This window comes from Pieris rapae, chromosome 10 (assembly GCF_905147795.1).
Source record: "Pieris rapae chromosome 10, ilPieRapa1.1, whole genome shotgun sequence".
Classification (NCBI taxonomy): Eukaryota; Metazoa; Arthropoda; class Insecta; order Lepidoptera; family Pieridae; genus Pieris; species Pieris rapae.
In genome coordinates this window covers 5,198,200-5,213,492 of record NC_059518.1, presented here as the reverse complement: position 1 = coordinate 5,213,492, position 15,293 = coordinate 5,198,200, and the positions used below count along the sequence as shown (strand labels likewise).

General features: G+C 31.2%; 2 protein-coding genes across 3 annotated transcripts; both read right to left on the bottom strand.

The window, feature by feature from the left end:
• Positions 1-2,793: 2,793 nt before the first annotated feature.
• On the bottom strand, positions 2,794-7,637 carry LOC123689512. Its single transcript, XM_045629843.1, has 6 exons — positions 7,611-7,637; positions 5,710-5,824; positions 5,439-5,499; positions 5,158-5,170; positions 3,384-3,566; positions 2,794-2,963 (listed from the first exon to the last, which is right to left on the bottom strand). Exons 1-6 carry the CDS (start codon positions 7,635-7,637, stop codon positions 2,826-2,828), a joined length of 537 nt encoding a protein of 178 aa, XP_045485799.1. The 3' UTR covers positions 2,794-2,825.
• A 1,253-nt stretch (positions 7,638-8,890) lies between these two features.
• On the bottom strand, positions 8,891-14,438 carry LOC111004488 (protein PRY1). 2 transcript variants are annotated; one of them, XM_022275532.2, is made up of 2 exons: positions 14,293-14,438; positions 8,891-10,789 (listed from the first exon to the last, which is right to left on the bottom strand). In XM_022275532.2, the coding sequence occupies exons 1-2, from the start codon at positions 14,293-14,295 to the stop codon at positions 9,719-9,721; spliced, it is 1,074 nt and encodes a 357-aa protein (XP_022131224.1). In that variant the 5' UTR covers positions 14,296-14,438; the 3' UTR covers positions 8,891-9,718. The 2 variants fall into 2 exon arrangements, with proteins under 2 accessions (XP_022131224.1, XP_022131225.1); XM_022275533.2 differs by lacking the exon at positions 14,293-14,438 and adding an exon at positions 11,192-11,239.
• Positions 14,439-15,293: the final 855 nt, after the last annotated feature.

Below are 15,293 nucleotides of genomic sequence, written 5' to 3'. Positions count from 1 at the left end.
AAGACATATTTCACTACGATTGCGCACACGAAATTTTATATAAATAATGTAATAAATGCGTGTAATACGTGAATGATGTTTTATTTAAACATAACCTTACATTTATATAAGTAGGATATATAAAATCAAAGCGTTAAAAGTGGGTCATACAATCGTGACATGCAACATTCAGGAAGCAAACCCAAAGCCAATCGAAACGGGTGCGGCTAAATGGAACGTACAAAGAGCTGTAAAACCCGTATTTTGCTATTGAAGCATCGGAAAATATACTTCACACATCGAAAAGTTATTTTAAAACAAGAAATTTTACATGTTTTTTAATCGGAACAACACACTGTGGCATAATAAATTGTAAATACGTTCTTTTCCGCTTTGTTGATCATATGATTGCTTGCAATCGCTCTAATTGTTTGTCATACAACTGTGTACTACCCTACATACGTAACGTTAATACTCTTAGGGTCTGTTTCACAATACATGGAAAAAGTAACAAATAGCTATGCAACACAAAAATTATTCGAAAGATACAAGTTCCGAATAAGAGACTTCGTGTTTCACGACGAATAGATCGTCAGATCGTCGTGAAACACAACAATAGTGTTTATCCTACCAATAAGTAATAAATAGCTTATTTCGAACTTATTCGGACATTGTGAAAAAAAAACAACACAAAAATTAAATTTGCTCTGAATGGTAAATGACTATAGTCACCTAAGAATACTTCGATAATATACTTTTATTTTATACACTCATACGGGTATTATTTCTTGAAAATTATTATTACTTTAGACTCAATAAGTCGTGTATCTTATTTGCCTTACCTCACCTATAGATAAAACAAAATATGATCACGAAATAGATACAGAAATCTGAAGCCATGATCTAAATGGTTGCGCCACTGATTTTTTTTCATAATTTCATTTCATTCTATGTCGCTACTTAAAAATATTATGAAGCTAAATTTTGCTGGCTAATATTTGCTTGTTTGATTTATCGTGCTATGGACTCACGCGACAAACCTAACCGAATCTCAAAAAAAAAATGTTCGAATTCACAAACTCTGTTTGCGTCACTGTCTACTTATTGAGTAAAGCTATATACAATAAACTAATATATAATAAAGCTATATAATATTTATTTATTTATTTATCCTTTATTGCCTTATACAAAAACACACATAACAAAAATAAAAAATAAAAAAAAACAGTAACAAAAGATATAAGGCAAAGGGCGGCCTTATCGCTTACAAGCGATTTCTTCCAGGCAACCCTAATGAGAAACACAACGTTAAAGAAAAACCATCAGAGGGTAGAGTACAAAAAAAATCAATTAACAAAAGCAACAAAAAAACAAAAAAACTAAAAACTTAAACTTAAAACATGCGTTACTATAACTAATTGAATATAATAAAACAAAATCAAAGAAAAAATAGCTATAATAATAAATAAAAATAATTATAGACAAAAATTTAAAAGCAAATAAAAAGGTTAACTATAAAAATAAATATATATAAGCAGAACTAATTACGAGGTAGAAAGAAAATGATCAAAAAGAAGCTTTTTAAATACATTTAAAGATTGCGCTCGTCTAATATCGATTGGTAGGGAATTCCATAGCAGGATACTCTGCACAGTAAAGGAGGAGTGATAGAATTCAGTTTTATGCGTAGGAGTTTCAAGAATTAGGTTGTCTAAGGAACGTAAGTCAAAACTGCCGCCGGAGAGGAACATAAAATTTTGCTTTAAGTAACTAGGGGTTTTAGGATTAAAAAGAATATTAAAGAGAAGTTGTAAAATGCGCATCTTACGCCGCAATCGAATGGGTAGCCAATTGAGCTTTCTTCGGAACTCCGAAATATGGTCAAATTTACGGAGTCCAAAAATGAATCTGATGCAAACATTTTGTAAGCGCTCTAACTTATCAAGCTGCAACTCAGTTAAATCAGGATAACATACATCAGCATAATCAAGAATAGAAAGTAAAAGAGAGTAAATAATACACTAGAATCAAATAAAAGCAAGTGAAATCCCAGGGTTCAGTCAGGGACTTTATGAAGGGACACTTTTTCTTCAGAAGAGTCATGTCAACGAAAATGAAAGCCCTATTAATCTATGGGAAATTAAGCGGATATCGCTGTCGAGGGCCAACCATGCCTTGTCAATTTATCAACATTTCGTCTCGCATCGAAAGCCCCCGTTTTATTCCTATCAATTACTGTCAGACGCAATAAATTGCATCACGAGTAATGCCTATAGGCGATAATGCCTAGTGAAAATTTTGTCATTGACAAGCCAATGATACTCGGACCCACCTATATTGCAGACGCGTTTATTATTGTGTGCGTAGCTTTATTTTTAAACTTTTTTATATAGAACAGGGGGCAAACGGGCAGGAGGCTCACCTGATGTTAAGTGATACCGCCGCCCATGGACACTCTCAATGCCAGAGGGACTCTCTTGCCGGTCTTTTAAGAATTGGTAAAAAGTATGCCATTACTTTCGAACAAGGAATATTTAATAATGCAGGAGTGCTTTAGTAAAAATCTTATGACTTCAACTAACGTTGAAAACCTAATGTTACACTGTAAAGCAGATCATGCAAGCATTTATATGGCAATTAATGTTAATAATTGTGTAAGGTTCATTTTCTTTATTGTCGTTCAACGATTGACGTTCATCGGTGTCTTAATACATAATATTAAGATTAATTAAAGCATTTTCATTTGGGTCCACCAATAAAAATACATTTATATCATTATTATTTATTCCAAAGGTTTGAAGTCGTCCTGTAAAAGATAGCTTTAATATTTTTCGAAGAATATAACATTACAAAAGCTTGATATAAATATAACTTACTTGATTAAAATACCACCACTTTCTACCAAAAAATAATGATGAACCAGAAGGACCATAATTTTGGAATGTTGGTGCGTAGGGGTTCACGTTCATGTGGTCACCGTCCATCTAAAACACGTTTTAAGATATTTTTTCTAATATCAAAAATTAATGCAAAAGCACATGAAGCACATTCTAGAGAAGTACATTGCCTGCACTGGGACGAACAACAATCGTGTTTTTATTTTAGACGTATATTCCAAACTCACGAACGAAAGAATCTAATCTGTAAGATAATTAACGATATAAATACTCAATTGAAATATTTGATGAAATATTTTCTAGGGTCATTAATAAGTATGGCGCAAACCTTATCATTTTTTTTAACACAAATATTTACTCCTGTCATTCAAACTGTAGCAACCATTGCTATTTGCTACGTACCTAATATTTTTGTCATATATGTATCGTGTAGAAATTTGAACTATGTACTTTAAAAATTTTAAAAAAAAATTACATTATTATTTTCAAGTAGTAAGTGAATCAGACCTCGTGATACCATAACCAATTTTGTTTATATTTGTCCTTGTGTATTGTGAAGGGGTTTCCGGCATTCTTCTCGTAGTCTGAGCTGGCTGATGATGGAGAAAGATCGGACGAATCTGTCGACTCGCTACTTTGTCGTATTCTATATGCGGATTTTATTTTTCTGGATCGACGTTGGTTATTAACCTAAGATGTGAAAAATTAAATGAAATAATAATAAATTTAAATGGTTTGCAGCCGTTTAAACTGAATACAATTCTGTTTGACAACTTTAGAATACGGAATAAGAGTGACAACGCATGCTTAAATGAATTATATCAACAAAAACGTATAACGCAAGCACTATAAAGAGATTATATAAATATAATTATAATTATTTTATTTTACTTACATTCCCATCCGTGAATAAAGAATCTGCGCTGAGAAATTTAAAATTTTAATTAATGTTTAATATTTAAAAATCTAAAACCTTAAGTGGTTAGTAAAGATTACATAAAAAAATTTTTTTTTATATAATTGAAAATTAAAGAGCAGTGTTGGTCTAGTGGCTTCAGCGTGCGACTCTCATGCTTGACCTGAGGTCATAGGTTCGATACCCGGCTGTGCACCAATGGAGTTTCTTTTTATTTAAATGCGCACATAGAAAGAAATCAAGCAAATGTTAAAATTTGCTCGAACGGTAAAGGAAAACATCGTGCGGAAACCGACATGTCATAGAACCAAAAAGTCGACGACATGTGTCAGGTACTGGAGGCTGATCACCTACTTGCCTATTAGATAAAAAACATCATGAAACAGATTCAGAAATCTGAGGCCAAAACCTGCAGAGGTTGTAGCGCCACTGATTTATTTCTTTATTTAATTAAAAAATTACACTGAAGTTCGTATCATTTATCGTCAGTTTGCTTTTACTTTTATTTTGACTTATTAAAGTGTACTTACTCATCCAAGATTTCGTTTGCGCCATTTTCATCATCGATAGACTGAAGTTAAAAATTCTATTAATTTTCTACATAAACTATTTCTAATTGCAGAATAGCTTTTAGGATTAAGGTTTTCTGTCTTTCATAGAATGAAGCCTTGAAAATGGAAACTGGATAATCTTGAAATAGAAGCTTATACTTTGTTAAGAAGTTTATAGCATTATATAGCTTTCCTTACATGAATACTGCTGTCCCTAGATAAAGACGATGTATATTTTTGAGGTATTTGTATGTGTAACAACTACTATAAAAATTCCATGGCATTAAAAGGGATCAAAGATTTTCAGATAGGGACACAGCTTTTAAAACGACTGCTAGACACATATATGTACTTACGAAATTTCTGACAGAGTCCCTGGAAAATAAATATTAAATGAATATGAAATAAAGTACGGTTTTTAATTATATTTTTCGTTTCCCATATATTTTTTGTGTTATATTTTTTTTGCGTCTAAGTCACATGATGCTCTTTCCATTCTATTTAAATATTAGTTATATTTGACTTGTCAAAGATCTTCATTTATTTAATTTTATCGGAACAATTTGCGTACCAAAAAAACTCAAAAGTGTTCCACGGTACCTTAGCCAATAATGCTTTTACATTGTATACGAAATGTAATGATATACTTACGAAGGTTCTTTAGTAAATGGTAAGTCAGTACGGTCAAATTCAATTACGACCTAAATAAAATAATATTTTAATAATACAGGAAATTAATTTAAATTTTAAAGTTATGTTATATAGTTAGTTTATTTACTACTCAAAATTATTTATACATATAAATTTTACTTACCAATGGATTATTTCTGAAATCATTAAATGATTCATTAAAATTTATATTCTTATAATACATTCTACTACTAATACTACTTACGTTTGATTAGTATTTGATTTTAAATTCTTAATAGCACCAACTATAGCTGCCTGTAAACAAACTTTTTATATAAATTATTTGTGGCCACTATTTCTTGAGTTGTTCTCAAAATGTGCTGTTTACATGTAGCCTATTACTGTCTATAAATGGTTGACAGACTTTTATATAAACAATTATTTGTAGTATATAAGTATACTTACGATAACATTCTCTGTTTTTCTAAAACCTGTATATCTAATTCTCTCATTGGTATTCCCAAATCTGAAAAATGATTATTATTTGTGCAAATATTATTATCTTTTGTTTATGGTGCAGCAAATAATGCCACTGCGTGTTGAATGTGCTGTTTCTGGTATCTAATTATTAATCTTTGAAGAGTTTATACTCACGCTATTCCAATATTATTTATATTTCCGTATACATTGTTGCCAACACTTCTTTGAGGGAATTTCACTGCGGACTTTAGCATACCGAAGGAAGGTTTTAGCAACGTGTGCCCTGGTATTATCTTCTCAGCCCGTGGTAAATGCTCAACATACTTTGGGACTCCCAAAATATTTTCGTCATCATTTAAGATGCTTCTTCTCTGAATATGTAAAAAATTTGTTAGTAGAAGGACTGCGTTGCAAGGCTTGTTTTATTACAAGTAATGATTTTGATCCTAATTAGAATTATATTATCTTGTAGCGACTTAGTTATTCGAATGACGTGTATTTCCGGTCGCCGGTAGCATCCTTTAGATAGCCTTTATTTTTCTACAATTTATTTAAGTGCAAAGCAAACAAAATATAAATAAAACAATAAATTAAAATCTTATTCTATGTAACCTTATATTATAACGTCATATTTCACGCATTTCGCTACGGCGTAGTAGATAATGCTACGCATTTACCAAACCTCCAAATATCAAAGTAAAGGAATTTCGTTCGATGTTACTTTAGAAACACTGACCGACTGAAATTATATTTTTAAAGGCAAAATATTATAATTTTGTCTGAATGTATTAAGTCTATTTATATCGTTATGAGCTATTTCTGACAAAGAAATAATTTTACAACAAATACTATGAGTTGGGCATAAAATATGAGTTTGGCTTAAAAAAACACTTAAAAATAAGCTTCGCTCTCGAATACATTTCAAATAGGTATACAAATGTCAAGTATAACCATAAGTATTGTGCGTTAATTTGGTAGAATTAATTGTTGGAGCATATTTTAAGTTTTATATTATGTTCTCTAATATCCAAAGTAGACAGCAAAACTCCACTCACTCAGAAAAGGGTTAACCAATATACACGAATATTCACTTCATGAGTTAACTTTAGTTTCAGTATACTAAGTTTAGTACGAGTTAGTTAGAACATGACTTATCAATTACCGTTGAATTAGGTCGATATTTCCGAACCTTCTACTAATTTTTGAAATGTATATTTAATGCATATACATTTGCAGCTTCATTAAATTGAAACTTTTAAGATTAATTTCATTACTTACTTACCAAATAAGTTTGATTTAGATTAAGTAAAGTAAAGAGAACATGAATGCAGAATATATATGGGGCTATAAAGAGGGTCTGATAGTATCTGTAAAAACATTGGTGTATTGCACTGAAATTAATTTACTAAAGTCATTATATATAAATTACGTAAACATATTATGCGACTCTGTGTCATAGAATTTGTGTGATAGATTTCTTTATTAGAATGTGTTTACAATCAATTTATCAAATCAAATCAAAAATATCTTTATTCATACAGGTAAACAAGTATACTTATAATGTTTTTATTCTCCGTACAATCAAGTGTTATTTTAAACAAAAAATACTCAACGCAGCCAAAGCTCAAACACAAAACCTTAGCCTGAGAGCCACTCCTTTAATACCAAGTTGTTTTAAGCTTATAAATACATATATACCTAAGTAACATACATTAAGAAAACATTGTTTTCGCCTGGAGGCACATGTTCAGCAAAATTTAAATTAATCTCAGTTGAACTTTACTAAGTAACATTTCAGCTGTATATTCACAAACAATAACATTATTTTAATAATTATTGTCTAAGGTGATTTTTTTTTACTGCACCCATGTTCGTGCCCAAAATTGGATCAATAATTATGTTGATAAATTTCTTATTAATTATGACAAAACTTACGTATTTATTATATCTAAACTTGCATAGGAATATAGTAAACTATTTGATTGTCAACAAAGTGAGACTGATGCTGAAGATTATATTATAATAGTACTTTATCAATGAGACACCAACAATTACTCTGTCCCATACTTCATTTTGAACCCGAGGCACTTTATTAGTTATTACTTTTTAAGCTATTTAATAACTATTGATTTTGAGAATTGATAGCATAGTACTTACTCTCACTAAGTCGATGAGATTCTCCATGTCAAGAGATTTATAACCCTTGACTACTACAAGCGTCTGTAATCATACAAATATAAAATACTAGCGGACCCGACAGACTTCGTCCTGTCATAAAGATTTATAATGTGGCAGTTTTTTTTTTCCTACGTATATAGTATATATTATAGACGTGGCTAAACTTTCTCCTGAATAGAACAGTCACCCTGGTTGTGGATAAAAAATAGATAAATTAAACTATTTTAATCACCATCCATGTGGTCATATGTAATGAAGGAATGTTAGTGCGCTTCATATATTCTATATATATAATATAAGATTTACGGAGTTTTAAAACTTCAGTGCCATAACGCTGTTCCTTTATATTGTAAATAAATGCCTACAATATTAATAAGTAGTAGTAGTTGTATAAAGATTTATCAACGATAAATGTTGTTGATAAATTCTTTTGAATAATAAGAATCTTTCCTGGTAAAAAGTTTCCAAAATTTTAATTGAATATGCGTGTTTTTGGTGATTCTTTTTTAAATATTACAAGAGGCAAACCGTCCCCTGATGTTTTCGTCATATTGAGGCGCAAGGACATTCAAATTGCTAGAATAATACAAGGGTCTAGGCTCTGAATATGATTTTGTCCCATTCGGTGTCGAGACCCTTGGTCCGTGGGGTCCTAGCGCATTAAAGCTTTTTAGGGAATTATCAAAAAGGTTAGTCGACATCACAGGAGAACGAAGAGCTGGCAGCTACCTCGCACAAAGAATTAGTCTAGCTATTCAAAGGGGGAACGCTGCTAGTATCTTCGGAACCTTGCCTAAAGGGACTCCTTTTAATAATATTTTTTAATAATTAAATTTTAAGGTTAGTTATTAGATATATTTTTAGTTTGTAATTGTATATAAATATTTATTAGATATAAAGTAATATGCAGAAATTATAATATAATAAATAAATAATTGCTAGAATGCTTTAAAGGCTCGCAAGTATGTTGCCAGCTTTTAAACAATTTTTAGTTATTTAATTGAAGCGCCCTATGTCGAATTGCTTCGGAAATATTTTTGTGAGCAGCTGGTACATAGTTGTGGTGTGCGGCAAAACTGATACGCGGTGATACGGATGGAATTTCATATTCTGCCTTGACATCCAATGGTGAAACTCAGCTGCAGGTTAAGCTATTACTGATGCAAACCAATCCGATAGCTTCATTATTATTATCGAAGTACCATACTGCTTTTGTGTGATCGCAATCAATAATACAAAACACAGAAGGAAAAACAAAATAATAAGAATACTTTAATTAATAATATCACTCACCACAGCTATTAAATACATAACAAACCAATCCATTTCAAGGCACTATTATTTTACAATACCATTAAAAACTCCTATAATAAAATGTGTGTTGATTGCAATAGCTTTCTACGTCTAGTAAATATTTAACTTCAGTGCTTCAACCTATAATATATCATCGACTTAATGAAATAGGACACAATTTCCTGTGTTCGTATCAATATTAACGATTAATATCAAACTTACAATATCCATTGGTTTGAATTTTCTGTTCGGTTTTCTATTTCAGCTCATATCAGGATTACATAAAGTATATTTTCCATACAATAATTTTAATGTAAGAAATATCTTAATAACGAATGCATAGTTAATACAAAATGCAAACCGTAAAATGCGTTTGTTTTAAGTTATTCGTAAGATATTTTAGACGGGGAAGTAATTAAAAATAATTTGGTTAATACATAAAAAGGGATGTTGTATGATGAATAATACAAAGACTAAATTTTCTGCTATATAATTATGAAACAATAAATTTTTAAGTGGCTAAAACCGAAATATGGGTTATAGTATGACGTTATCGTCAAAACTAGTATTTCCTCTTATATGTTTATAAAAATATCAAATTTTTTTAAACATGTATTTTCGTTCACAAACATATTGAAATCATTATATATAAAAAAAATACATATTGTCTTCCGTGGTCATTGCAACAGACTTATCTAATCATTAAAACTAATCCATTAATATGAAAAATAAATACGTCCGAAAATACGTAGAAACGTTTGGAATGATAAATTTTCTACAACTAGCTTTGTAATCTAATAAACAGGCGGACGAACTTTAGTCGCAAAACTACCGATTACATTACCGGGAGGGTGATAGTTTGCTACAACATATATTTGTCCTTCTTTTGTCTTCGCAACGCCTACACCAACCTCCATAGTATCTTCCCAAACAACCTGGGAGAAATGACCTGAGCCTAAATTATCTGGCTCTTTGCCGAAATCATGATTCTGAATCTCACTATACCATTTGTCCACTGGGTCTCTACCAGTTAAAACAAAGTTTGGATCGGATGACCAAGCATAGAATATATTCTCACCATACTCATTTTGATCTCTATGTTCAACCCTTCCATTTTTGGATATAGTTTTGGCCCATTCCTCAGCATACTTGTTAAGTTTTTTATTCAGAACTAGCGGAGGCACACGGTGTTTACTCCGATATTCATTGTGAGCATTTAAAAATTCTTCTTCAAATTTATCAGATGATATTGTAGTTGACTTTAATTTAGTAACCAAATCAGCGGCGTAGTCAGTTAGATTTTTGCTGGTTCTTTGTGGCGATGAAGGCACGTTATTATTAGATTCATAAGGAGTACTACTACTTGATTCGTCGTTAAAAGTAGATTTGAATTGAAATGCACCAGGCGGTGGAACATTTTTAACAAACTGTTCACCATAGTTTCCTGGAGGGTAGTAATTAGCTACTACATACAGTTTACCAGATTTACTCTTTGCGCATCCAATTCCAAGTTCTTTTGTGCTCTTCCATATTAATTGTGTAAAATGCCCGCAATTTAATACTTCCGGTTCTTTTCCAAATGAGTATTCATTTATTTCGCTGTACCATCTGTCTATGCAGTCACGTGCTCTGATCTTAACATTTGGGTCCGATGACCAACCACAGTATACGCTTTCACCGAAATCTGGATTTAAACTATAGGACATAGAGTCCTTTTTGGCCAACTCATCGGCCCATTTTTGGCTAACTTTGCAGATATCTTTATTTAGGACTAATGGCGGTGTACCATGTTCTCTTCTGTATTCATTATGAACGTCTAAAGCTTCGTTCTCGAAATCACTTGCTTTTGATTTGAAAAGTTTACTCTGAAAATAAAATATATTGCATGAGTTAAAGGAAATAAAGAAATCATTAATGCCACGCTCTGATTCAGTATGTTCTTATCGCTCAATGTCACTTAAACATTATTTCATTTTAAATCCACTGAAACTAATAACCGGGTGTTCAATTCTTGATATTGCTAATACATTACATTTTATATTTGAATATTGTATACACTACAATAAAAACGGGGACTGTGTACTAATTTATGCCTCTTGATGCCTATATGATGTACTTTTTCAACCTTCTAAAATCTAATTTAATATAATGAGCTTTGTTTATGTATTTACCTAAGATGATCTGAATAAAAGCCTGTATTATTATTATAAAGGAGTTAAGTATTATTAGATATATTAACTAATTTAATAAAATTAAACAGAATTTACCATGATTTTTGGTTACACGACTATCTTTGTTACAATATAAACTATTACTATTCTCTATAAATTATGTGGAATCCGAATGCGATAAAAATATTTTAGATAAGGTAATAGGTAAAATATACCTATAATATTGTTCATTAGTTTTCCGGGTTATACGTGTATTCTATATAATTTTAAGGAAAGGAAAAGGAAAAATAAGGAAAGTTATTCTTATTAATTATTACGGTGTGTGTCAGATATCTCTTTAATTATTATTAATAGAAACTTTATTCTTTCATAAACATATGGTTTTTTTAAGACAGTTTAATTATGTGAAAGATCTATCTAGATGTTAATGACATATGCTATTTTTTATGTTATTCTGAACGAAGAATATGTATTTATATTTAAAAATCTGTTAAACCCCTCTAAAGATAAATTGTATCTCTTATCGCCTATATTCCGGACCATGTAATAGTAAACAACTTCACCCCTTTTCCGACAATATAAATAAATTGTTTTTGCTATCCCTTTTTATGCGGGCCAGCAAAAAGAGATAGAACAATTGATTGCATTGCTATGTGGAAGTTGAAATGTACGTGAACACTGTTCAGAAAATAGTTTCATAATTTTTTTTTTACTCTTTCTATAATCAGATTTAGTTGATTTTATATTGTCTAATAGACGTGGAGGTTTTCTAAAAAAGGTATAAAGAGAATTTGTAATTAACTTGTACAAATGACTGTATACATAATAGTTCAGTCTATATTTTTTAAATCTAATAAAATTCATGGTTATTTGGATTACTTAAATGTATTGTGGTGGTGTTGGAAGCGCTTGGAAAGCTTAAAGAATTAATCCCCGAGATTCTGGGTTCTTCTCAATATGGAAAATGAAAGTAGGTGCAATACTACCTCTGTACGTGGGTAACACTGAAAATGTTTGGAACTAGCCAGATTATAAATTGCTAATGAAAACTTTTTTGAATTTCAAATTAAGAACTTTTATTACCTAATGTAGTATTGCATTTATTTGTCATTTGTTTTTGTCAATTGGCGGCAAATCTAAAACTCTTGTTACGAGAAAATGAACGCGGGAAAATTTTCGGTTAATGATTTATTATGACTTTCGTTGTGGGTTTCAAAAACTATGATAGGCTACGATTAGCATTTTTTAATAAAGCTCAATCTCGTACCACTATTTACAATTGGTTTAACGAGTTTAAGCGTGGATGTTGCAATCTCAGTGATAATCCGCGTGAGGGACGTCCTTTAACAGCGACGACTGAAGATAACATCAGTGCTGTACGATGCATGATAGAGGAAGATAAAAGAGTGACCTATCAGCAGATACGGTCAAGCCTAGGCATTCTACTTTAGGCAAACTAAGGTAAAGAAAGAAAGAAGTAGAAGAAAAAAGATGACTACCTCATTCTTTGGTCGGAATGGTCATTTCGCAACAGTTGTGCTAGAGGATCGAATGACAGCTACTGCAGATTGGTATGTCAATTGCTGTTTGCCTGGTGTCTTGGAAAAAAATTCGACAGCAGTGCCCTCGAAGTAGGATCCTCCTTCACCATGACATTGCTTCAGCGAACTCCACAAAACGGATTGTTGAATATTAGACTATGGCAGGTATCGAGATAATGAGTCATCCGCCATACAGTTCTGACCTGGCATCCTGCGACTTTCATTTATTCCAAATAACTAAAGATATTCGAGGTATTCCCTTACGAGCCCTGAAGATGCAGTGAAAGCGTACGAAAATACCATAAAAGAGATATCTACTGAAGAAAGAGCCCACTTCTCAATGGTTCTTTCGAATGCGACAATGGGTAGAGAGGAACGAAGAACTTCGTAAAACAATAAAAATATTGGCGACTTACTATATTGAGCCGTTTTTCATTCTTTAAACATTTTCAGTGTTACCCAGGTATTATATAGATGGGTTTCGAGTTCACTCTCTAATTATTATATAACAAGCGATTTTTTTAAGTAAAAACGAAATAAGTATCAATCCATAAATATATCCGGTCTAAAAGTAGCTCCATTTCGCTAATAAAGTAGATTAGACCAATCTACGTTTCGCCTCATCCTTAATTAATATGGCCTGGGAATTCTTCAAATAGCTTATAATTCTGACACGAATAGTGCCTAGTTTATATCTAATATAGGGTCAGGAACACACGTTTATTATTCGCCAAAATTAACTTTTTTTAAGGACAATAGCACACACAATAGCCTGTAATATAAGTATCAATGTTTGGCATTGGATAAGCGTAGCGCTCTCAAAGGTCGTGAGTGCAAAATGTGTCCCACACTGAAAAATATAATACATTTGAAAGAAAATGTACAATTTACTAAAGTTGGAAATATAGCACAAATCCCTGACATAAAGTTAATGGAAGACAAACATATTTGTGTAACACAAAAAATGTGTGTATGACACAAGTATAGTAGACAGTAGACTGACCTCTATTTACGGTTTTTCATGATTTAGTACAAAACTTTTTGGTAACAGTATACCGTGATTCATTGAAGTTGCAAAGTGTAATAAATAAAAAATCTCGGCACGAGGGGAAGTTTTGTTCTTTTGCAGATCACACATGTTTGCTTCAACATCTTGCTTTTCGTTTTATAAATAATATACTTAGAAAGGGCCGCGTCTTTTCGAGTGCTCAAATAAAATTTGTGCGAGTGCTTCTTTAAATATTAGTAGAATAATTAAATTAAAATGAAGATTCAGGCTATTATGTTTAAGATTATTAGTAGAATTTCGTAGCAAAAATTTAAAACCTTAACGGTTTAAAATATAATCATTTTATTTAACAACGTTTAAGATTTCCATTCCAGTCAACTCGATTAAGGTTGTATCAAATTTAATTGGAGCCAGGCTTTGGTTCCAAATAAAAGTGTTAAAACCAATTAAATTAAAATAGTTAAGTATTCCAGCGTATAAACCGATCGAACAAGCGTAACTTAAGTAAAAAGTACGTATTTAGAAGTCACAATATAATCAAAAACAAATCAATTTTCCGCGCATTTCATTTTTCGTCCTTCACTTTATTATAGCCAATTGTTAGTCTGTCAGCGTAGTATGACTCCAAATATGAATTAAGTACTCACCATTATATATGCGTATTTTGACCTCTGTAATCCGTAATTAAAATATCACTATCACATGTCCAGGCCCCTGACCCACTCGGTTATAACCCGTACTTTGCAATGAGAGTACCATTATAAAATTGAGCGTTATCACGACTCGAATCCGTCTCTATTATGCCGCGTATGTTAGAATGAGATGGTACAACACTGACTGCTCCCTTCGTCCTATCAGAGATTACGAATTAATAGAAACTTCGCGTTTAATTCTTATCAATGATAGTGAATTGCTGATATCATTTTTATGGACCTGTTCTTGTTATTTGATGATTAAAGCAATTATCTTTTTAGCTATTTAACTTTGACTATGTAAATCTATAGTCATACAATTATAACCATATAAATTAGTGTACCATATAAAAAATAGGAATAGAGGAAAGGTTTCAATACTAAACCCTTCAATTTCAGTAACAAACAATACAGAACTACAAAATGTTGCAGAAGCTTAATCGAACATATCTAAATCTAAAACTTCAAAAAATATAAAAAATAAGGTATGTACATGAGGTGTAAGATATGCGATTTAACCATTTTTAACTAACATATTATAATTACTGAAAACTATTAATTAATATGTTCCAAAAATGAGAGAAAATGTTTTCATTCACCGTACGCAAATGTTACAAACATAGGAGGTGAAAGCCGAACCCATTAGTAAATAGATGGGGTTTGAACTGGGATTTTAAAGTTGTATATTGGTCAGAAGTTTAACACTGTCTATGGTTGATCTGTATTAAACACTTTCTCTAAAGTCGTTGTTATATAGTCAACTTATAAAAATATTTATTAGCTATTACATAAATTTTGAATTAAATTGTAAAAAAATTTGACAAATCACATATTAAAATTTTTTAAGTGATTATAGCAAACTATTGACACTAGCATATGTCGACACTACTATTATATAATAATTGTTCTAAAGAACATTAACTTTTTATTTAGATTTATACGTTAGTCGCTTACCC

Coding starts and splice junctions, on each gene's coding strand:
- LOC123689512 (XM_045629843.1), bottom strand. CDS start 7,637: ATGGAGAATCTCATCGACTTAGTGAGA. Junction 5,500..5,709: donor GTTGCTAAAACCTTCCTTCG/GTATGCTAAAGT, acceptor ATCATTTTTCAG/ATTTGGGAATACCAATGAGA. Junction 2,964..3,383: donor ATTGGTTATGGTATCACGAG/GTCTGATTCACT, acceptor AACGTGTTTTAG/ATGGACGGTGACCACATGAA.